Here is a 21,508-nt window from a genome sequence, read left to right as displayed (position 1 = left end):
TTGGATGTCTCAGGGCTGCAAGCGGTTGATTCAGCAGCTCAGACAGCACTCGACCACCAAGCGTGGGGCAGGGTCGGTGGAAGTTTGTGGATACGGACGACGCTTTCATCCGCAGCCTCCGGAGTGTTCAGAAGGTGATTATCGGTGACAAACGCTGCTTTGAGCTCTACAGCTATGACATCCTGATCCATCAGGATCTGAAACCGTAAGGGTGTTAATAAACCTACAAAGGGTTATAGCATCAGGCCAGCTGCTTTCCCTGGGACAGGGGTGTCTCGTGATGCTTCTCCATCTTGTAGGTGGGAGCTTGCAGGCCGGCTGAGAGTGAGCCAGTCTGGAACTGCAGGTGAAGCGTAGAGAGGTTTGAACTGTTTGACGTGAAGGGAGCTGCCGTCTGGAAGGATACAGCTGCTTTTGCTGGGAGTATCGGGATTTATTAGCTGGGTGCAGCACCCTGTGACTTTGTCTGTAGGATCTCTAGCACTGGTGTCGTGAAACCCTGCCAATTTGGCTATTTCTGGAATATGTTCCCCTAATATCTTATCAGCATATCACAAGTATCACAGCGCTTGCCAGAGATGGAGGGTTACCATCATCTCTTCTCCTGCTTATGTATGTTACAGCCGTGCCCCATCAGCACTGGTAAACCTCCAGCCGGTGCCATTTAGCTGCCAGCACTAGACATAACCTGTGGCTGTGGTGCACTGCCTAGAAGGCAGACCTTCTGAAAGAGGTCCCTCCTGCTAACTGTGGAGAAAAGGACTCCACAGGAGTTGAGGGTATTTGAAACAAAACAACAAAAAATCCTTTAAAACATAATTTGACTCCAGTTTTTTAATACAGCTTTTCTCACTGGCTAAGTGAAAAATACATATCATTAAAGTTCAGCTGAAATTCTCGGAATTTTATCTGCTACGTACGCAACCCAAGTATTGCAACAGCAGGAACCTGAGAGCGCAGCTGACTTGTCATTACAGGAGTTGAGAAAAACAGAAGCGCCAAATAGTACTTCAGAAATGACAAGCAAATAGGATTATTATTCTTTCAGCCTTAATCATGTAAAACACAAGCAGCACCACAGGTAAGGAAATTTCCCTTAGATATGATTTATGTTGACAGTGCTCTCCTACGAAATGGCTTCTCTAATTTATTTTTTTTAACTCTTCCCTCTGACAAGCCACGGTAGCTGGTATACCTGTTACAGCCCTGTGTCCTGTCAGCTTCAGCCCAATATTTCACGTGGTGCCACTGGGGACAGCTTTGTTTCAAATGAGCAGATAAATGCAGCTCAGCTGTGGTCCTGGATAGCTCTAATTTGCACAATCTACGCTGTTCGTAGCCTCACACCAAATTACTGCTTAGGCAGCCTGCGTGTAAAGAGGTGGAGTAACTTCAGCTGGTCAGGGAGCAAATGAATCGGAATGAAAGTCCTCGATGCCGTCACAGTGCCCAGCATCACAGCGCTGCTGGGCTCGCGTAGGAGAGCTATTTGAACACTGCGTTGTGCTAGCAACCTGTTCCCAGGAGACATCCGCATTCCGCCACTAAAAAAAGGGTTAATGCTCATTCTGTGAATTCTCCTCAGCGTTTACTGCTTCAGCTAGACTTTGGTTTTCACTTGTATGTCTTTCTGGAAGCTAGAGGGATTTTTTTTCTTTAGTGCCATCGAGAACAGGAATAGAAACTTTGCAATAAGCTCAGAATGTTCTTTGGCTCGGCGCATGGGAAAGAGCTTTAGGGTTGGATTTCCTATTGCTTCACACTTAACTCCTGCCTGCTAGCAGGGTAATGATTTTGTGGACGGGCGTTTCTCTTTGATGAACCATTGGCAAAACTGCGTGTTTCTCCCTAATTCACTGTTGTCATATCTCCTCAGCTGGCTTCTGGAGGTGAATGCTTCTTCCCCTTCCCTCACTGCCAGTAGCCAGGAAGACTCTGAACTCAAATGTCATCTACTCAAAGACACACTTCATATTGTGGACAGGGAGGGCAGGCAGGCAAAGATGTTTATTACCTTCTAAGGGTTTTTATTACAATGTTTGGAATGGGTGGTGTGGTTCCATGTCTTTCTTGGCAACTGATCATAATACTCTAACCTTTATAGCGATTAAATTATGAATTTCCAGAAACAGAGCAAAGTAGGCAATCCTGCTGCCACTTCGGAGTGGGAAAACAAAGCAGCACAGGGCTGCAAAGGGAATGGAGTCTGGGTCAGAGCTGGGACTTGCACAAGAGCTCTCTTTCGGAGGCCCTTCTGCATTGTGCCTCCCACACTTGCCGCTTCTGGAGCGCGCTGTTCCAAGCAGCTTGTCTTGCAGCGTTTGTGATTGACTTTACAACTGTGCTAACCTCAGATATTAATAGTAGAAAGATGCCCGCTGCTTTCAGCTGTTCAGCTTTGTCTCTGATTGTCTGGGAGTTTATTCCTGTGCGCAGACAGATAATTGTCATTGCTCAGGTACTTCAGTACACGTATTTGATGTTGTAGGCTGACGGGGAAGGAGAAGCGTGTTGGAGGCTTTGACCTGATACGGAACAACGGGCCTGTCAGCAGAGGGGGAGACCTGGGTGCTCCGGTGGATGGGAACGCCATGGCAAACGCACATTTCAGTGGGTACTCATCCAGTGCTGGCAGGGTGCCCTGCTCGCGTCCCTAAGCTAGCTGCACGTCAGCAAGAGGAGAGCGCACACCTTTCGCTCGAGAATAAAAGAACAAGAACGGGCTTGTGGGCTTTTACAGGATTAAGAGACCAAAAGGAGCAAATGCTTTCCAAAAGCGGATGTACACCACCAGGCTGCAGGAGCACTGTCGAAAACAAACATGTAAATGTAGTGGGAACAGTTTTGTTTATAGTCCCGCTTTCCAAGCGTTAAGTCACAGCAGAGTTCTTCATATGCCAGCTTTGGTGCAAAAACCGCTCTCCAGTCACTGTGGTGACTGCTTGCTGGGCACTTTCCTGAAGCCAGTTGTGTATTTTACTGTTGGGAAGTAGTACTCGGATTCTGAAGTCATACTTCCGAGAGGCTGACATGCATTGTAACTTTATTTTGCAGTACGCAGCTCGGTGTGCCTACAATCAGCTCTGGCTGTAGTTTCTAACTAACAAAACACGAGTACACCTTCACCTGAAAGTGGGACGTGACCTCACCTCTACAGGAAGGAAGAGTAAGGTGATGTGTAACTCCCATTAACGTTTTCATTGCAGGCTGCTACGATGATGGGAGGAAACAACTGAAGCAGCTTTTCAGGGATCTTCCTGCACAGCAGAACGTGTAATGATGATCCCAAGCTTGGGATGGGAGAGATCACCGTGGATAAAGTTCATGCTCTCTTCCTCATATCAGGCAGCAGCGGTTGCCACTTCTCTCTGGACACTGCTGGCTCAACACAAGACGCTGGCCGCCTTGCTTCTGAAGGTTTCCCAGCTTGGAAGCTGCCATGGGCTTGAATGAGATATTTCATAATGGCTGACACAAGACACAAGGGAAGCTGGCTTCTCGGCTGTCCATCTGCACTCGCAGAGCTTAGTTCTGTACTGTGTAAGAAAATAAAGGGGCTAAACGCATCCTGCACAGCAAAACAAAGCTTTTAGGGAAGGCAGGCACCTGATCCTCCTACTGCCACTGCTATGGAAACATGTCAAGAGCAGAAAACCTGTTGCCATGATACTGTAAAAATAACCTCGCCATCACACGTTACGGAGACGGTGACTGGCTGTACTACACAGGTTATGTAAGAGTGCGGCTCGAACGCAGGGACTTGGCACTGTGTGCTGCCGCTCGCTTCCAGAAGAGATGCAGTTTTCTGAAAAAGCTACAGGCAAGCTAGTTCAGGTAATAAGTCCGTGTTATTTTTCATCTGTGTATCTGAAACTTAAGCCTGAAGGGGAGAGCCTCGCTTCTTGCAGTTGAACATTTAGGGTACGTGGCGTTAGGTACAGAATTTTAAAAGCTAGATCAAGCAACGGTAGTTGGCTTTTTAGATTTAAGGAAATCACACCTCAGTTTTAAGGGTGTTTTTCAGAACTCTGCAGAATTTGAAGGCTGTGTGGAACCGGACAAGGCAGGGCCGGGCTGCCTGGAGGAGGCACCTCTGACCTGTCAGGCTGGAAGGTGGTCAGGGAGCCAGGAAGACGGTGGTGCCGTGGCTGAAGTTCTGCACGGCTGTGCAGACACTGCAGAAGGGAAGAGAGCGAGGGAGCGGGCCCAGCTCTGCATTAAGCGTCCGACGTTTGACAGAACGGGTGAGCTACCTTGAGAGCCAGAGAAACAAGGACAACGGCTATGTTTAAAGTTTTTAAATTCTATCCAGAAATATCTTTACAGAAGTTCCAAAAAGAAAGGGCTTGGCAGGACCCAGACACTTTCCTGTACACAGAAAAAAATCAAACTCACCGCAGTCCATTACTAAACATGATTGATTCTTTAAAAATCTTCTTATGGTCTTAACCAAGTCGTGCTGGGATAGGAAGTTCAGACTAAGGAGGGTAGCGTGGAAGACAATAAATGTTAAAACCTTTGAAGAAACCATTACTGGTTAAATCAATTGTCCTTTACTACAAGATGGGCTCAGTGACTATTCCTGCTCAGCCCTCTTCAGGCTGCTTTTTTAAAATACACATACATTTTATCCCTTCATCTAGTTTTGAAAGCCTCGTTTCTGTGGTCTCTTGCCTTCCAACTTAACGGAACATGTTTTCCCAGTGAGACTAAAAGGATGCTGCCTCCTCCTGTCCCTCCCTACGCATCTTAAAGAGATTCCTGACATGCTTCAGCTGTATAGTTTGGCCTTGTTTTAATACCACAGGCACACACAACTCCTCTTCTGTGCTTCGGGCACGCTGTGGATTCCCAATTCCTCCTACTCCTGTTCCCGACACAACAATAAACCAGCTCTGAGGCCAAACTCCAGAAGCACTTGCATAGAAACTCACCACAGACACACAGAGTTCGGAATGCCTCGCTGCTCTGATTTTAATAATCCCACTTCCACCCCGGCCACGGGCATTTGCCCAGCGCTGTGTCCCAGCCCATGCCTCCACGCAGCTTTGCCACCCAGGCTGCAGCAAGGAGCAGGAAGGGTTCGCGATCCAAGGAAACTGCAGCGTCGTAGCTGAGGAGCCAAACGCTTCCCAGCACCCACTGCGGACCTTGTCCGAGGCGGGGTCCGGGCACGCCGGTGTCCTCCTGCAAAGCCCAAAGGCTGTGGCTATGGCAGCGTGAGCTCCACAGGTGACAGCCCGAATACGCGGCTGTGACGATGGCCCGGCCACCTCAGCCCTCCAGGATGCGACTGATTAACTTCATTTCCTCAGCGGTCATGGGGTTCAGGTTAAATCCCTTCAGTTCAGCTTTACCTGAGAGAGCACACAGAAAAATCAGGATTTTGCTACAAAATTAAGTGAAGCGACCCACGTGAAACTCTAGAGGGGCTGCGGGGAGGGCAGGGACAGCCCTGGAAGCTGATGCGGGGTCACCCTGGCGTGCTGTGGGAGCCCGTTTAGCGTGCTGGCGGGCGACGGCTCCGCACCAGGAGCCGCACAGTACTGCTGGAGCAGGGAAGGAATTGCAAAGCCAGCGGGAAAGCGGATGCAGAACACACAGAGCTCAGGAGTTTCTGGACCCTCCTGACACGCAACGTCTGCTCCCAGATACTGAGAAGGTTCCAGAACGAGAGCGTTTACCTTGAGCTTCGAAGAGGCGGTTGACTTTCACGCGCAGCTCTTTCCGGAGGTTGTTTATCTCCTCATCCAGATGTTCCTGGTCTGAGACAAGCGGGACAGGAGCGAGGAGCACTGTGGGCTCTGGGGTGCAGGCAGAACCTCCCGCGGGACGCTCAGTGTGGGCGCCCAGCCCCGGGGGACGGGAGAGGGCTCTTCCCCAGCGGCCTCAGGCTCCCCCCCCGCCCTCCGCCGCCCACGGGGCTGAGCCCCGGGCTGCTTCGTGCCCGAACGTGCTTCCCAGGGCGCTGCCTGGACAGCCGGGCGACGGCCAGAATCTGCCTGTGGCTGCCGGTGGGAGGTTTTGGGCCCTTTGAAGCCCAGCGCAGGAGAGAACCCTGTTTATTTTTCTAAAATCTTAGGACAGTTCAGACTATTCGTAGGCAGAGCCTTTTGGGCCGCCCGCCTTACCCTTCTGCAGCATCTCCTTGGTCTGTGCTTTGGGGAGCTCGATGAACATGTTCCCGAAGCAGACCATGGCCTTGCCTGGGGGTAGAGGAGGAAAAGGAAAAGGCTTTTGCAGAGCCGCTTTTCTCCCCGGACACGCAGCCGTTCCTCGGGCACCGGGGCTCACGGGGGACGCAGCCGGCCGGGCCCGGGCCTCACCGTCGGGCTCCGGGTCCTTCTGCAGCGCCCGCAGGGCCTCGCGGTTCCGGTTCCGCTTCACGTCCAGGTCCACGATCTGCAGGGGGAGAGAGGCAGCCGGGGCTCGGGGCTATCGGCGGCGCGGGGGGGGGCGGGGGGGAGGCCCGCCGGGGCTACCGGAGGCGGCCGGGGGGGCGGCCGGGGGCGAGGCCGGGCCGGGCCGTACCTGCTGCCGCGCTGCCAGCACGTCCTCGGCCAGCTCCTCCACCTCGGCCAGGTAGCGCAGCACGAAGGCCGGGTCCCGCGCCATGGCGCTGCCGGGGCCGCTCCGGGTCCGGGGCCGCCCCGGCTCCGTTCCGGGTCCGCCGCGGATCGGGTCCGGCTCCGCTCCGGGTCCGCCGCCGCTCCCCGCCGGGCGGCAGCCGCAGCCACGCAGGCGGGTTCCGCGGCGGGAGGGAGCCGGGGAGGAGGGCGCCCCCTCGCGGCCGCCCCCGGGCGCGGCCCCCGGGCCACGAACCCACGCGAGGGTTTGGAAAACCCAACCCCGCGCCCGCGGGACTGCGGTCACCCCCGTCGCCGTCCCCCGAGCTAGTGGGGACTGGGCCGGGGTGCGGGGCTGGCTATCGCGGGCCACGTGTCTGAAAACACGCGTGGCCGAAAACACGCGTGGCCGGGCTCGCAGGAAGGGGGCGTGAGTGGACGTGGGCGGGGAGGGAGGCGCCCGCCCACAGCAGTGGCGGCACAGCGCGAGGGCGGGATCTCGTCCGCCATCACCGGGGACCCCGGGCGGGCCCCGGCCCCACGGGACTCGCCGCCCGGCGGAAGGACGGAGCGGAGCGTGCGGTGCGGCCGAGCGGCGCTGAGCCCCGGCACGTCTGCCCCGGCGGCGGGGGCTCCCGGCCCAGCGGCCAGCCCCGACCCCCAGCCCCGCTCCCCGCAGCCGGGAGGGACCGTGGGCTGACAGCCCCCCGCCTCGCCACGGGACCCCACGCGCGTGAATTATTTATGCCCCGTCAAAACCCGCCCCCTCTCCGCCCTCCCCTGCCCTCTGCAAGGCACCGCCGTCGGTCTTCTGCCCTGAACGACCCTGCCCACGGGAAGGGGGGAAATACCGCACCTCAAAATGGCTTTAGTCCCCTTCTTTCCACCCCACCCGGCCCACGAGCGAGAGGACACAGAGAAACGGGGTGTCGGCGATGCCGGGAGGCCCAGCACTGATGGCAAGGACTGGCAGACCCTCGCCGGGCGAGGAGAGGGGCCCCGGGAGCCCGCCTGGGGCCGGCGGGTAACGGGGGACGGGGGTTTCCGTGTCCCGTGGCCCCGCTCTGGGCAGAGCCCCGAAGCAGCTCCCTGGTGAAACCGCCGGGTTCCCGGCTCGCAGCCGCCGGCCCGGTTTCCCCTCCAGCCCAGGCACCGCGCAGGTGCTGGTCCCGCTCCTGTCGCTTACCGGTAACGGTGTGCTCCGCGCTTGCCCAGGGCTCTGCGCTCGCAAATAGCCCAGAACGCGGTGAGTGACCTTCAGCGTGGCACTGCCCGGCCGAGGCTGCTCCCCGGTCGTAGTCCCTGCCGGCAGCGGGGCTGGCCACACCGTTACGGCCTCCCTGGCAACGCCGCTCGGCGTCGTGTGATGACGGTGCCGCCATCGCTTCCCCGCTGATGGTGGAGGGACCTCCAGCCCGTCTTGGATCGGTGCTTTTACGGGAGGGAGCCACGGTGACTTCCCCGAGGCAGCGAGCATGGGGTGGGGGAGAGGAGAAACATCTGGGGTGGGGGGGACCTGGCCCGTTGGCTCGTGCCCTTCACGGGACTCATCTTCACGAGAAGCTCCCCGAAGGGTGCACGGTGACCCCCGGTGCTGTGGCACCTCCGGGCTGCCGGAGACGGGGATGGCCGCACAGGGACCGCAGGGGACAGGGATGGAGGGAGCCAGGCGGCGGCTGGCCGGTGGTCACCACACTTCCGTGGGCAAATAATCCCTTAAGGGAGATTACCCAGATCGGAAGATTATGGGCCCTAATCCCATAAGGTCATTTGTTACAGTTAACTGGGGAGAGCTCCTCCGTCCGCGGCGGCGTGTGCTAAAATAAGGCGGCTTCCAGGGGAGCGGTGGAAGCGAGCACTTGCGCGCAGCATCCTGGCCAGCCTGGGAGTGATTCACACTCGGGTTGGGTTTTTTCCTGACATCAACCAAAAGAGGCAGCGGGATTGGGGCTGGGTGCCAATGCTGGGAAATGCTCCTTTTTCGGTGGGGGCGGCTGGCTGGAGATCTACAGACTGGATCGGGGCCAGCTGCTTCCCATCCACCATCGCAGGGTTGGCTCCTGCGGAGTCCCAGCGGGACGCGGGCACCGGGGTCGGCTGCAGGGTGGGCTGCAGGACGTAGGACGGGATGAGGGACGCAGGATGCGGGACATGGGTCTGCTTTTCTCCTGCAGCCTCACACCGCAGCATCCACCGCGGAGTGATTGGCTTCTGCCTTCTGCCGGGCACGAAGGCAGCATTTGATCCTTGTTGCTTTGACGGGATCAGAAGAGAAGAGTGCCTGGTTCTCGTGATGTGTGCTGGGACCCCAGCTAGAGCCGGAGCTACATTTGCCTCCTGGGGGACACATTTTTCAGGCCAGTGACAAAAAGCTCTGTGGGCAGTGAAAGCCCTGTCTGTCTGTCCTGCCGCACACGCACGGACACGGCCTCTTGAGAGGGGTTTGGCTGGGGAGCTCGGAGCTGGAGATGGTGCTCGGGAAGCACGGCCTGGCTGGGTGGTGGCTGTCCCCTTCAGCGGGCTGGACACCTTCTCCCACCACCTCCACCAGCAGCCCTCACGCTGCCCAGCACGGCGAGGGGGAGGGAGGGCTTTCAGAGCCTGTGCGGGAGGGATGGGATGGGGATGGGAATGGGAATGGGATGGGATGGGATGGGATGGGATGGGGATGGGGATAAGGATGGGGATGGGATGGGATGGGATGAGGATAAGAATGGGGATGGGGATGGGGATGGGAATGGGATGGGATGGGAATGGGAATGGGATGGGATGGGATGGGATGGGGATGGGGATGGGATGGGATGGGGATGGGAATGGGATGGGATGGGATGGGATGGGGATGGGATGGGAGGGGATGGGGTGGGATGGGATGGGGATGGGATGGGAGGGGATGGGATGGGATGGGGATGGGGATGGGATGGGGATAGGGATGGGATGGGATGGGATGGGATGGGGATGGGAATGGGATGGGAATGGGAATGGGATGGGGATGGGATGGGATGGGATGGGATGGGGATGGGGATAAGGATGGGGGTGGGGTTGGGATGAGGATAAGAATGGGGATGGGGATGGGATGGGATGGGAATGGGATGGGATGGGAATGGGATGGGATGAGATGGGATGGGATGGGGATGGGGATGGGGATGGGATGGGATGGGGATGGGGATGGGGATAAGGATGGGGATGGGGTTGGGATAAGGATAAGGATGGGGATGGGATGTGGATGTGGATGGGATGGGAATGGGAATGGGAATGGGATGGGATGGGATGGGGATGGGGATGGGGATGGGATGGGGATAGGGATAGGGATGGGATGGGGATGGGGATGAGGACAGAGATAAGGATGTGCTGCCCGTGTGCTGGCAGCAGCGGAGGGAAGCACAGTGACCGTCTGGAGTCACGCACGTCACACAGCGCAATGAAGGCAGGGTTTTGCCAGGGATGTTGGGCCGCATGGAGGGGCAGGGGCCGCGCTCCCCGGGAAGGGGGGGCCTGGCCCAGCACAGGCGTGGGGAAAGCTGCAGCTGAGTCTGCTGCAGCAGGAGGGATCACAAAGCCACGGGCACCTGGAAAACTTTCATAGGGCAGCGAGTGGTGGCTGGTGCTGCCCTCCCCAGCCAAGCTCTGAGCCAGCCACAAATCATCATGGATTTCTCCTCCTGGAGCTGGTGCCGGGGGCAGGCCGTTCGCTTGGAAGCTGGAGTCAGCCCGGGGACCGGAGACCCGTTTGGACCAGTTGCACGTTTATGACTTGCCCTGGGAACCGGGCAGTCAGAGGGACCAGCTGCCCGGCTGCTGCCAAGGGCTGCTTTGCTTTGCTGTGTGTTTTGTTGTGGAAAGAGCAGGGTTTGGTTTCAGCACGTTCCTTTTTCTTCCTTGCAGCACTTTTATGTATGCAGCTAGAAACCCTCCCTGCCTGCTGACAGCTGCACGGGAAGGCTTCGGGGATGTTTATAGGGTTTTTTTTTCCTCTCTCATTTTTTCCTGTGGCTGCTGGGGCTTGTTGTTAAGATAAATCAGACTTCAAACCACAGTCCCCATGTTCTCAGGCTGTGGATGTTTAACTGCTGTTTCAGAGGGGGTGTTTCAGGGTCTGTGAGGGAAGGTGGGTCCATCTCTCCCTGGTTTCCAGGTCCCCTCTTCCTGGTGCCATCACAGTGGCACCGGCTCTGCTCCATTGCCCAGCCAGGACAGAGACTCCCCAGGGACTGAGCCCAAACAGGGCTGGGGCTGGCCAGGCGTCGGCGGGGGCTCTGGCCAGCGGAGCCTCTCCTCTGAAGGGGCCCTGGCCCTGACCGGCAGCGGATGAAAGGCTCCTTTCTTCGGGCTCTGGGATGCTGGGAGCATCCCCTCCCCCAGACAGGCATTTGTCAAGGGGATCTGTGAGGAGCATCTCAAGGTTAGGTATTTAAGTCACATTACCCATGCTAATACATGCAGCACTGAGAGAGCCTCGCCGAGGGCCTGACTCTGCTCCCTTGTGCTGAGTAATGCCTTCCCCCCCAGCTTGCTCCCTCGGTTTTGGGCACCGGGAACCCAGACTCACCCCGCGTTTGCGCTGATCCCCCCCTGCTGCTCCGCAAGGCGGAGTTTGGAATTTGGCCGTGTTTCCCTGGATAAAACACGCTCCCCCTCGCCGCATGCTGCGGCGTGCTCGCCGTGGGCCAGGCTCCAGCCACACGCGTGGCTCCTCCGCAGGCAGACACGCGGGGCTGAGCCTTGGGGGCTGAAATGCAGCGAGCATCCCTCTGGGCCGCGCTGGGGGCTGAAGCTGCCTTCATGAGGCAGCTGCCTGCGTGTGATCACCCTCCCCGGAGACACGCTGCAAGGGAGCAAAACGCCTTTTCCCTCGCAGCAGTGCCGGGCGTGCCGGCACAGTGCTGCTCCTCATGCGAGCACGGGTCCTGCGGCGGTAGCAGCCCCTCGCGCTGTCGGCCAGCCCAGGGCAGCCTGGCTCTGCCGGACACGCTGCATCCCAACTCTGATGGGCAACAAAAGGAGGAGAGATGGTGGGGCAGAGCCGAGGAGCAGGGCAGCATCTGGGCACACGTGCACCCAAACCCCCGTGCCCCAGGTCCACCCGGAGACCTCGGCACTTCACCCGCTTGTGCGGCTCCTCAGGGACTTCCCCAAGTCCCTCCGGGACTGTCCCTCCAGAGCAGGGCTCAGGCCCAGCCCAGCAGGTCCCTACTGGGACTCCCTCAGGCCATCTCGGGCTGGCGCCTGGTGGCCTGTGGCCCTGCCCCGGCCCTGGGGGAGCAGAGGCACCCGCAGCATCTCCATCCATCCGCCCAGGCCCGTGGGGGGGTCCCACCGCCCCGGCCCGCTCCAGGGCAAGACCCATGGGCTGAGGGCTGAGACTCGGGGCCGGGGGAGCCCGAGGCCGCCCAGCAGCTGCCCAGGGAGCTCCGGTCCTTGACGAGCTGGGTGCGGGGTGGCCGGACAGCACGGCCGCCGCCTCGGGGGGTTCCGCCGGGACCGGGGCGGGGTGCGGGGAGGCACCCGCTGGCACCGGGCGGGGAGCCCGGGGGGTCGGGACCGACCGGGGGAGCCGGTTGCCCTTCCCGGCGCGGGCGCGGGGAGGCGACCACCGGCACCGTGCGCTCCCCCGGGGCCCCGCGGCGGCGCTTGGGGGGCGGCTGCCCTTTCCAGAGGGGGAGCGGCGGGGCCGGGGCGGGGGCTCTCGGCGCCGGCCGGGGCGGGGGGGGGCGGGGCGGGGAGGAGGGGATCTCGGCGGGGCCGGGCCGGGCCGGAGCGGGCGGCGGGTGCCGGCCGGCGGGCGCGGGGCGAGGCCGGCGGGGGCGGGCGCTGCCGGGGCGGGCTCGGCGACGCCGTCCTCCCTCCGGAAGTCTCTCCCGCTCCCTCCTTTCTCCTCCTCTCCCCCGACAACATGGCCGCGAAGTCGGACGGCGGCGGCGGCGGCGGCGGCGGCGGCCCGGCCGTGCGGCTGGAGAGCCCGGAGGGCGGCGGCGGCGGGAGGCGGGCGGGCGGCGCGGCCCCCCCGGCGCGGCGGTACCGGCTGCGGGACGGCTGCTGGGTGCTCTGCGCCCTCCTGGTCTGCTTCGCGGACGGCGCCTCGGACCTGTGGCTGGCGGCCCACTACTACGTGCGGGGGCAGCGGTGGTGGTTCGGGCTGACGCTGCTGTTCGTGCTGCTGCCCTCGCTGGTGGTGCAGCTGCTCAGCTTCAGGTGGTTCGTGTACGACTTCGCCGCCAGCACCAAGGACAGCGCCGGCAGCACCAAGGACAGCGCCCGCGGCCCCCGCGGCTGCTGCCGCCTCTGCGTCTGGCTGCTGCAGGGCCTCATCCACCTCCTGCAGCTGGGGCAGGTCTGGAGGTACGGGGGATGGGGGTACGGGGGTACGGGGGTCGGGACGGGGCTGCTGCAGGGCCTCATCCACCTCCTGCGGCTGGGGCAGGTCTGGAGGTACGGGGATGGGGGTACGGGGGTACGGGGGTCGGGACGGGGCTGCTGCAGGGCCTCATCCACCTCCTGCGGCTGGGGCAGGTCTGGAGGTACAGGGGATGGGGGTACGGGGGTACGGGGGGTCGGGACGGGGCTGCTGCAGGGCCTCATCCACCTCCTGCGGCTGGGGCAGGTCTGGAGGTACGGGGATGGGGGTACGGGGGTACGGGGGTCGGGATGGGGCTGCTGCAGGGCCTCATCCACCTCCTGCGGCTGGGGCAGGTCTGGAGGTACGGGGGATGGGGGTACGGGGGGTACGGGGGTCGGGACGGGGCTGCTGCAGGGCCTCATCCACCTCCTGCGGCTGGGGCAGGTCTGGAGGTACGGGGGATGGGGGTACGGGGGTACGGGGGTCGGGACAGGGCTGCTGCAGGGCCTCATCCACCTCCTGCGGCTGGGGCAGGTCTGGAGGTACGGGGATGGGGGTAGGGGGGTACGGGGGTCGGGATGGGGCTGCTGCAGGGCCTCATCCACCTCCTGCGGCTGGGGCAGGTCTGGAGGTACGGGGGGGCTACAAGGGACACAGGGACAAGATGGGGATGGGGAGGACAAGGAGCCAGGATGGGGCTGAGGGGGCTGCTGCGGGGCCTCATCCCCCTGCTGCAGCTGGGGCAAGTCCAGAGGCACGAGGGTATGGGGGTACAGGGGGGCCAGGGGACTGGGATGGGGCTGCTGCAGGGCCTCGCCCCCCTGCTGCAGCTGGGGCAGGTCTGGAGGCACGGGGGTCATGGAGCTGGGCTGGGGCTGGAAGCAGTGGCAGGGTGCAGCAGGGACTTGGGTGGGGATAACAGGGTGCAGCACAGAGGACACAGGTGGGGACGGCGGGGGGGGGAAGCGGGTGGGGATGGCGAGGTGCAGCAGGGGCCCAGGCGGCTGGGGGGGGCATGGGGACCGATCCCTCTGCAGCCACAGCAGGATGAGTGGTGGGGAAGAGCCCCCAGCAGAGCCCAGCTGTGGGTGCGGGTGGGTGTGGGCAGGAGCTGTGGGTGTGGGCAGGAGCTGGCGTGAGGAGCCCGCAGCCCAGCTGGGTGGCACAGGCCTGCTCTCCCTGCGGCCGGGTGGTGCTGGGCCTGCTGGGGAGCCTGCCTGGCCACGGCAGCCGGGTCCCGGGGGAGCGGAGTCCTGCCGGGAACCTTGGGCTCGGATCCTCCTCCCAGGTGCCTCCCCGTGCTCCTGCTCAGAGCTTGCTGTAGTCTGCGGGGTGGCAGGTGAGGAGGTGCCGGTCATCCCCAGCCTGTCCAGGCTTCCCACCGGGGCTGCATTTCTGCTGCCTGCCCCTTCCTGGGCCTGGGAAAGGCAGGCTGTGCAGGCAGGGCGAGCGACAGCTTGGCAGACTGGAGCAGGCTCAAGGCCCTTTGCCTGCGTCTCTGCAGACCCTCCAGAAGCCCGAGCTGATGGTTTATTGGCACCTTCCTCCCCTGTGCCGTGGAGCCGGCACTGCTCCCTCCCAGCTCCGCTGAGCTCCATCCTCAGGGCGCTGGGGAAGAGCCGTGGCTCTGGCACCGAGCTGCTTCCCGGGGAGGCTGGTGTTGGGAGGGGAGTGGAGACACTGGCAAATTCCCGGAACGATGCTCTGAGCAGGCAGCGCTCCGGCTCGGGTTTCGGTGCTGTTTCCCCTCCTGAGCTACTCTGGCACAGAGGCTCCTCCACTCCCTGTTGTTGTCTGCATGCATTCATTCGTCTGCTGCTTTTCCGGGGATGCTCCCGGGATGTCTAACTTTGTTTCACAGTGCAGCGTGCGCTGTCCTAGGGGGGCTCCTGCCCCTTCCCTCCCCAACACAGCCACTGCCTGCCCCTCCCCGATCCCACTCCATCCCCGCGGCAGCTCTCGGGGTACGCTGGCCGCAGGATGGGTGCAAACCCTGCCTAATGTGCTGGAGGGGCTGGTGAGGGAGAGGACAGGAGCTCTCTGGCCCACCATCCGCCGAGCCTGCCTGCAGCCGGCCTTGGCCCCAGCACCCTGTGGGCCATTGCCTGGTCCTGGCCTGAGCTGGGGCCAGCCTGTGGCTGGGGGCTTCGCTCCCGGTGGTGTCAGCCGTGCTCTCCTGATCTGCTGCACCACGAAGGCTCTTAAGCCAATTAAAGCGGTAACTCTCAGCACTGACCCTCCAGGACATGTCGGTCTCAAGCTGCAGTTGAAGCTCTTTCTAATCTTGGGATTTGGGATTAGCTCGGGTGACCAGTTAAATGCAGTTTGCTAAACCCATTAGTGAGGCTGGATCCGGTGCAGGTGGATGTGGCAGTTTAATAAGTGCTGAATAAATGCTGGATGTGAAGGGAAGGCTTCTCCCTCGCCAGGGCACCGTGCCCCTTGCCGAACATCTCCCCCTTCCCTGATTTACCTGCCTCCTCCCTGCCTTGCGATTGCCTCGGTGGGTCTCCCCCCTACCAAATCCATCGCTGTGCAGCCCCGAGCCCCAGTTGTGGCAAAGACCCCCAAATCACAAAAACACAGGGCGCAAAGGCACGCCAGCTCTGAGCACTACCTCTGAGATCATCCCAAATTAAAGCTGCTGCGAGAAGCTGCTGAAGTTAGTTGTTCATGATGCAAATGCAAATACTCTGCCACAGATGCTCTCTGGAGACAGTGCCGGTTGCATGACCGTGTGCTCGTGTAAGCAGCAGCGGCTCGGGCCCCAGCCGGGCCCGTGCCACCGCCGCGCTCGGGGGCTTGCTTCTTGGATGGTTTTGCAGCTCAGGGAATTGTTATCCACTCTGCTCGCAAAAAGTCACCAGCTTTTTCACCAAAGAAACGCCGAAGGGAAGGGATGCTGGGCACGCCACGCGTGCCTCCCATCTGGCAGCGTGCCAGGGGTCCCCTGCCACCTCCGTGGGCTGGCAGCTGGCTGGGGTGTCTCTGCGGGTCCCGTTGCACCGGGGACAGCCCTGCCTGTGCCCGTTGTGCCCCCGTGTTTGCTTTAGCCCAGGGTCACACCTGGTTTGGCTGCCTGGGGGTCACCGAGGACAGACCCGGGGTGCCCTCTCCACTCACAGTTCCTCCCTGAAAGCCCCCCATCAGCCCGTGTCCCCCCATCCTCTGCTGGCTCGGGGCCCTGGTGCCACCCCTCGGTCCTGATGCCAGTCCAGTGGCAGCCCCGCGGGGCACGGGTGCCCTCGGCAGCTCCCTGGGTGGGCTCACGAAGGGTGGCAGAGCTGGGACCCGCAGGTTTCCCCCCGCCCCCGGCCCCTCTGGTCCTTGGGGCTTTGCTCTGCCTGCTCATGAGCCCTCTCCTGAGCCCTGGGGGCACCCAGCTTTGGGGTGTCAGCTTGTCCCACTGCAGGACCCAGCGCTGGGGTCAGTCACTTGCTGGGGGTCCCTGCCCGGCCCCAGTGCGCAGGACAAAGGGCTTTTTAGGGCAGGATCGAGCCTTTCCCTGAGCACCCCGGGGACCCAGGGGGACGGTGGGACGCGGGGGCTTTCATCAGCGCGGTGACATGCCAGCCGGGCTCGTGTGCAGCTCTCCCTGGTGACCTGACTTGGTGGGATGTGTAAGGGATTAAAATGGCTGCAACAGGGAAGCAAATTTCTTGCTTAAATAAAGGATTAAGGGATGATATCCCAAATTACCGTCTAGGAAAATCATACTCCGTATCGCTCACTCTTAGACCAGGGGGTCCCTCATCTTCTTCCATCTGAGGATGACAATTAGCGGATTTGGTTATAACCAGGGCCAGGCTTTTTTCCTCTCACTTCTTTTCTTCCAACACTTGAAAACCGGGGCCAGTAGCTGGGAGCTGGGGGCAAACGGTGCCACCGGCAGCAAACCCGGCTGTGGCGGGGCTCCGGCAAACCCGGCGCCTACCCGAGCCCACCACCTTCCCGCTGCGGGGGGGTTCACTGGGTTACTCTTTGCAATACAAAGGAGGGAGCAATTAGCCCTGAGAGCTCTCGCGGTCGGTTTCTGCCTCATCATCAGTTTTTTGAAAATTAAATGATTTTTTTTCAAGTGATTGATTCTGTATTTCCCATGCAGCTGCTGTGGCGCTGGGTTGGTAAGTGCTCGCCGTACGCTGTCAGCGCGGGGATGTTTCTCTGGGGTGAAACACCACGGGATGATCAAATGCATAACAAATAAGAATCAACATTTCATTCTGGCAAGTTGATGGGAGATGAAATCTCATTTTAATGAGATCTATGGAGCTGACGGGAAGGCGGGAGGATAATTGTGCCCCCGCCGAAAGCTGGGGGAGGCCACGGGTCACCTGTTGAGCGGCTGAGGAGCCGGGGACGGCGCAGCCCCGGGGTCTGCGTGCGGGGTCTGCTGTGCGCCACAGCCAGCGGGATCACGGTGCTGACGAGCCCAATTAGTGAGGCTGATTACAGGGAGAGGATGAGGTCACCGGTGCCCAGGCCTCGTTCACGCGTGGGTGTCCCGGGACCAGCAGCGATGCCCTGCGGCATCCGGGGCTCTGCATCGCTTCTCCCGTTGCTTTCCCCCTACGCTGTGCCCTCCGTCCCCAGGCTGTCCCCTGGTTCGCACCCTGCCAGCGAGGGGGGTCCGTTCCCGGGCGCTTCTTGCGCCGGGAGCAGTGGCTGGCAGGGAGGGGGGCTGGGGGGCAGCGGCCACGGTAGTGCCGCGACGGCCGTGCTGGCCGTGAGCGGGTGGCACCGGGGTGCAAATCTGTGCCGGGAGCTGGGAGCCGGGCAGCCGCAGCCTCTCGCCCAGAGCGGCGAGGGATGGGCTGCAGCAAAAGCTAAAATTAGCTGCTCCCCTCAAGATGGACATTAAAGCATCATTTTGACACCAACGCAAAGAAGCCGGGGGGGGCCGGGAGCTGGGCTGGCCGCGGAGCTGTGGGCTGGCCCCTGCAGCCATCAGCACCCGCTGGAAACCGGGGCGGAACTACTAAAATTGCATTATTTGCTGACAGCAATGTCTTGTCTTGCCCGGCGGCCAGCTCTCGGGGGGGGGGGGGCTTTTTGGGGCTCCTGGCAGGGCAGTGGGAGGGGATGGGGCAGGCGGTGATGGGGCTGCTGGGGCACCATCAGCCTCGCTGGGGAGGACCACGGAGCCCCGTGGGACTGGCGTGCCCACCCTGTCCTCCCGCACGCCGAGGGAGCCAGCAGGGCTGCCCGGGGCGGGAGCAGATGGCAGCAGGGTGGCACGGGGGCCTCGGTGGCCCCAGCTGAAGGCCCCCACCGTAGTCTTGGGGCCGTGCAGCCCAGGGGTGGGAGCACCCAGCTGTCCCTGCAGCAGGAGCAGGGATGGCTCCTGCCTCCTCCCGCTGACGGATGAGCCGAAAGTGCTGGGATCAGGGTTTCTCCCACGCTCCGGACTAATGGAGCCGGCTGGCAGCGCTTTCTGGAGCTGACGGAGAGGCCGTCGCTCTGCGTGACGGTTTCACTCGGCTGGGAGGAAGCTTTATGGCCCAATGTCCTCCCGCTTCACCTTTCTGTTTTCCTCCTCATCTGGCTCCTTCCTCCCCCGAGGCAGCGGAGCCGCCGGCCCATGGTGCAGGCAGGGCTGCCCGGGGATGCCATACCCGTCCAGCCCTGTGTCCCCTCCTGAGGTGCCCGGATCCGGCCCCGTGCCGTGGGGAGGGGGCCCTGGTGGCGGTGACTCAGCCGGTGCGTGCGTCGGTGCCACGCACACCTCCGCTGACCCCCGGCCGACGACCAGATGGCTGGGGCCGATGTATGCCCGCGCCCGCAGCCCTGCCAAGGCAGCGCCGGCACGAGCACCCGGGAGCTTCCCGCGGGCAGCACGGCACGACCAGCTGGTGCCTCCGTCCTGGCCGGGGCAGGGGGAGGCAGGGTGGGCTCTGTGCCATGCGGGACCAAAATATTCCCTTTGCGAAGCAGCCAGACGTGGTGCTGGCTGGGGCACCCCAAATCCACGGGTGGATGGAGAGCAGGGCTGCGGGCGGGATCCCTGGCTGGAGGTGGGAGCCAGACCCTGTGTGGGGGGCGAGGGTGCAGGGGCAGCACCGGGGGGGCTGAGGAGTGGGGCGACGGCTGGGTGGGCACCGTGGTGGCCGGGTGGGCAGCGGGGTGATGGCCAGGTGAGCCGCGGGGCAGCAGGGTGCTGAGCTGGCTTTGCACGAGCTGCCCCTTCCCAGCACCTTGGGTCCCCGGGTGGGACAAGGACGTGCTCAGTATCGCTGCTGCCCTGCAGCCCCCGGCACCCTTGGCACGGGGGGCTTTCCACGGCCCCAAATCAGGGGGGAAGGGCTCGCTGGAGCGGGCTGGCAGCGGTCACGGGGCATGCCTGGCGTGGGCAGGGGGAGGTGAGCTCGGCTGCCCGGGTGGCGGGGGTTCCTCTCACCCTCCCGCCCCACCTCCCGCAGGTACCTCCGCACGCTGTACCTGGGGCTGCAGAGCCGGTGGCAGGCCGAGCATCGCCGCCGCCACTTCTACTGGCGGATGATGTTTGAGAGCGCGGACATCAGCATGCTGCGGCTGCTGGAGACCTTCCTGAAGAGCGCGCCCCAGCTCGTGCTGCAGCTCAGCATCATGGTGCAGCAGAACAGCATCGAGCCGCTGCAGGGTAAGGGACACGGCCCCCGCGGTGGGGGACGGGGGCGGCTGGAGGGGGGACCCTGGGCTGCCGCAGGCTCTCACTGCCCCTCCCTGCTTTGCACCCGCAGGGCTCTCGGCCTCGGCCTCGCTGGTCTCCCTGGCGTGGATGATCGCCTCCTACCAAAAGGTGCTGCGGGACTCGCGGGAGGACAAGATGCCCATGTCCTACAAGGGGGCCGTGGTGCAGATCCTGTGGCACCTCTTCACCATTGCCGCCCGTGCCATCGCCTTCGCCCTCTTCGCCTCCGTGTTCCAGCTCTACTTCGGCATCTTCATCGTCACCCACTGGTGCATCATGACCTTCTGGATCATCCAGGGTGAGACGGACTTCTGCATGTCCAAGTGGGAGGAGATCATCTACAACATGGTGGTGGGCATCATCTACATCTTCTGCTGGTTCAATGTCAAGGAGGGACGGAGCCGCTACCGCATGTGCATCTACTACATCATCACGCTGTCAGAGAACGCCGCCCTCACCGTCCTCTGGTTCCTCTACTACGACCGCAAGACCACCTCCGACTTCGACGCCTTAATCCTCGTCTGCGTGGTCAGCTCCAGCTTCGCCCTCGGCATCTTCTTCATGTTCATCTACTACTGCCTCTTGCACCCCAACGGCCCCATGTTCAGCCCCCGCGCCGGGGGCTGCATTTTCCGGCAGCGGCCGGCCCCGGTGCCGGGGTCCCCCACAGACGCCGTCACCAGCCCCCCCCGCTCGCTGCCGCGGACTACAGGGGGGGAGCGGGACGGGGCGCCGGGGGAGCGGGACAGCTGTGTGCCCGTCTTCCAGGTGAGACCCTGCGCCCCGCCGGCGCCGGCTGCCCGCGCCCCGCGGACAGAGAGGCCCGTCATCCGCATTGACCTGCCCAGGAAGAAGTACCCGGCCTGGGACGCCCACTTCATCGACCGGCGCCTGCGGAAGACCATCCTGGCGCTGGAGTACGCGTCGCCCACCACCCCGCGCCTGCAGTACCGCACCCCCGGTGCCCCCCAGGAGGTGCTGGAGTATGAGACCACCGTGTAGGGTGCGGGGCGCTGGGCTGCGGCGGGGCCCTCCCGGTGCCATCGCGGCCACCCCGCGTCTTTGCAGCCGTTTGCCTTTCCGTTGGGTTTGTTGGCGCTGCTGTGCCGCCGTGCCGAGCACCCTGCGGGTGGGGGCCGGGGAGGTCTCTCGGTGCTATCTCCCCCCGCGCCGCCCTCCCGCAGCCAAGACCCCCGTCCCAGCCCGCAGCGGCTGCCCTGGCTCACCCCGGGGCTCGTCCTTGCCAAAATACCTCACCGATGCCTGAGCCCAAGGCGGTGGGTGCTGCAGCCCCCCAGCGCTCGGCCGGGTCGGCGGTGCAGAACGGGGACCGGGGGTGCCCCCGGGCCGGGGGCTGGTGGCTGCGAGGGGCTTGGGGCACGGTGGGGCACGGCATGGCCCAGGTGGGCGGCACGCAGGGACACGGGTGCCGGGGCTGCCCCGTGCCTGTGCCGCAGCAGGGCCGTGGGGCTGGAGTGCAGCTGCAGCGGGGTGTGTGTGGGGCTCCTCTCACCCCCAGGGAGCTGGGGCAGGGGACAGCCAGGGTCTGGCCAACCCCCCCATGTCTCCTGCCTCCCCCTGCCCTGCGCTGCCAGCTGTGGGGGAGCCCCGTCATCTCCATCCTTGGTCCCCCTGGCTTGGGGCCGAGCCGTGCCCACACTCCATGGGGTCCCTGCTGCCCTGTGGGGTGCAGACCCTGGTCCGGGGAGCCCCTCACGGGTGGGCACCGACCCTGCTCCCCCCCGGCACTGAGCCGGGCCCCCGGCTCCAGCTGGGGCGGCAGGGGATGGCTGCGCCCCATCGTCCCCCCCGCCCCTACTGGAACCACTTCATCTCATCGGGTTTGTTTTCACCTGAATGGTGACATTTTGTGTGACATTTTTCTACCTCCGCTGAGGCCGGGGGAGGCAGGGCCCGGCTGGCACTGCCGGGGGGGCG

At 62.4% G+C, this 21,508-nt stretch overlaps 2 protein-coding genes across 2 annotated transcripts; one reads left to right on the top strand and one right to left on the bottom strand.

Annotated features, from left to right (window-relative positions):
• Positions 1-4,948: 4,948 nt before the first annotated feature.
• Positions 4,949-6,762, bottom strand: PDRG1 (p53 and DNA damage regulated 1). Its single transcript, XM_072879142.1, has 5 exons — positions 6,532-6,762; positions 6,327-6,402; positions 6,132-6,206; positions 5,685-5,765; positions 4,949-5,357 (listed from the first exon to the last, which is right to left on the bottom strand). The coding sequence occupies exons 1-5, from the start codon at positions 6,613-6,615 to the stop codon at positions 5,275-5,277; spliced, it is 399 nt and encodes a 132-aa protein (XP_072735243.1). The 5' UTR covers positions 6,616-6,762; the 3' UTR covers positions 4,949-5,274.
• Positions 6,763-12,456: 5,694 nt separating this feature from the next.
• On the top strand, positions 12,457-20,915 carry XKR7 (XK related 7). Its single transcript, XM_072879239.1, has 3 exons — positions 12,457-12,902; positions 19,320-19,519; positions 19,620-20,915. Exons 1-3 carry the CDS (start codon positions 12,457-12,459, stop codon positions 20,570-20,572), a joined length of 1,599 nt encoding a protein of 532 aa, XP_072735340.1. The 3' UTR covers positions 20,573-20,915.
• The last annotated feature ends 593 nt before the right edge of the window (positions 20,916-21,508 follow it).

This window comes from Ciconia boyciana, chromosome 14 (assembly GCF_034638445.1).
Source record: "Ciconia boyciana chromosome 14, ASM3463844v1, whole genome shotgun sequence".
Classification (NCBI taxonomy): domain Eukaryota; kingdom Metazoa; phylum Chordata; class Aves; order Ciconiiformes; family Ciconiidae; genus Ciconia; species Ciconia boyciana.
This window is presented reverse-complemented; position numbering and strand designations above follow the sequence as displayed.

Excerpts from the sequence above, each read along its gene's own strand:
- PDRG1 (XM_072879142.1), bottom strand. The coding sequence starts at position 6,615 with ATGGCGCGGGACCCGGCCTTCGTGCTGCGCTACCTGGCCGAGGTGGAG. Across the intron at positions 6,403-6,531 it reads TGCTGGCAGCGCGGCAGCAG|ATCGTGGACCTGGACGTGAA; the intron begins GTACGGCCCGGC and ends CTCCCCCTGCAG. Across the intron at positions 6,207-6,326 it reads GAAGGACCCGGAGCCCGACG|GCAAGGCCATGGTCTGCTTC; the intron begins GTGAGGCCCGGG and ends CTCTACCCCCAG.
- XKR7 (XM_072879239.1), top strand. The coding sequence starts at position 12,457 with ATGGCCGCGAAGTCGGACGGCGGCGGCGGCGGCGGCGGCGGCGGCCCG. Across the intron at positions 12,903-19,319 it reads CAGCTGGGGCAGGTCTGGAG|GTACCTCCGCACGCTGTACC; the intron begins GTACGGGGGATG and ends CACCTCCCGCAG. Across the intron at positions 19,520-19,619 it reads CAGCATCGAGCCGCTGCAGG|GGCTCTCGGCCTCGGCCTCG; the intron begins GTAAGGGACACG and ends TTGCACCCGCAG.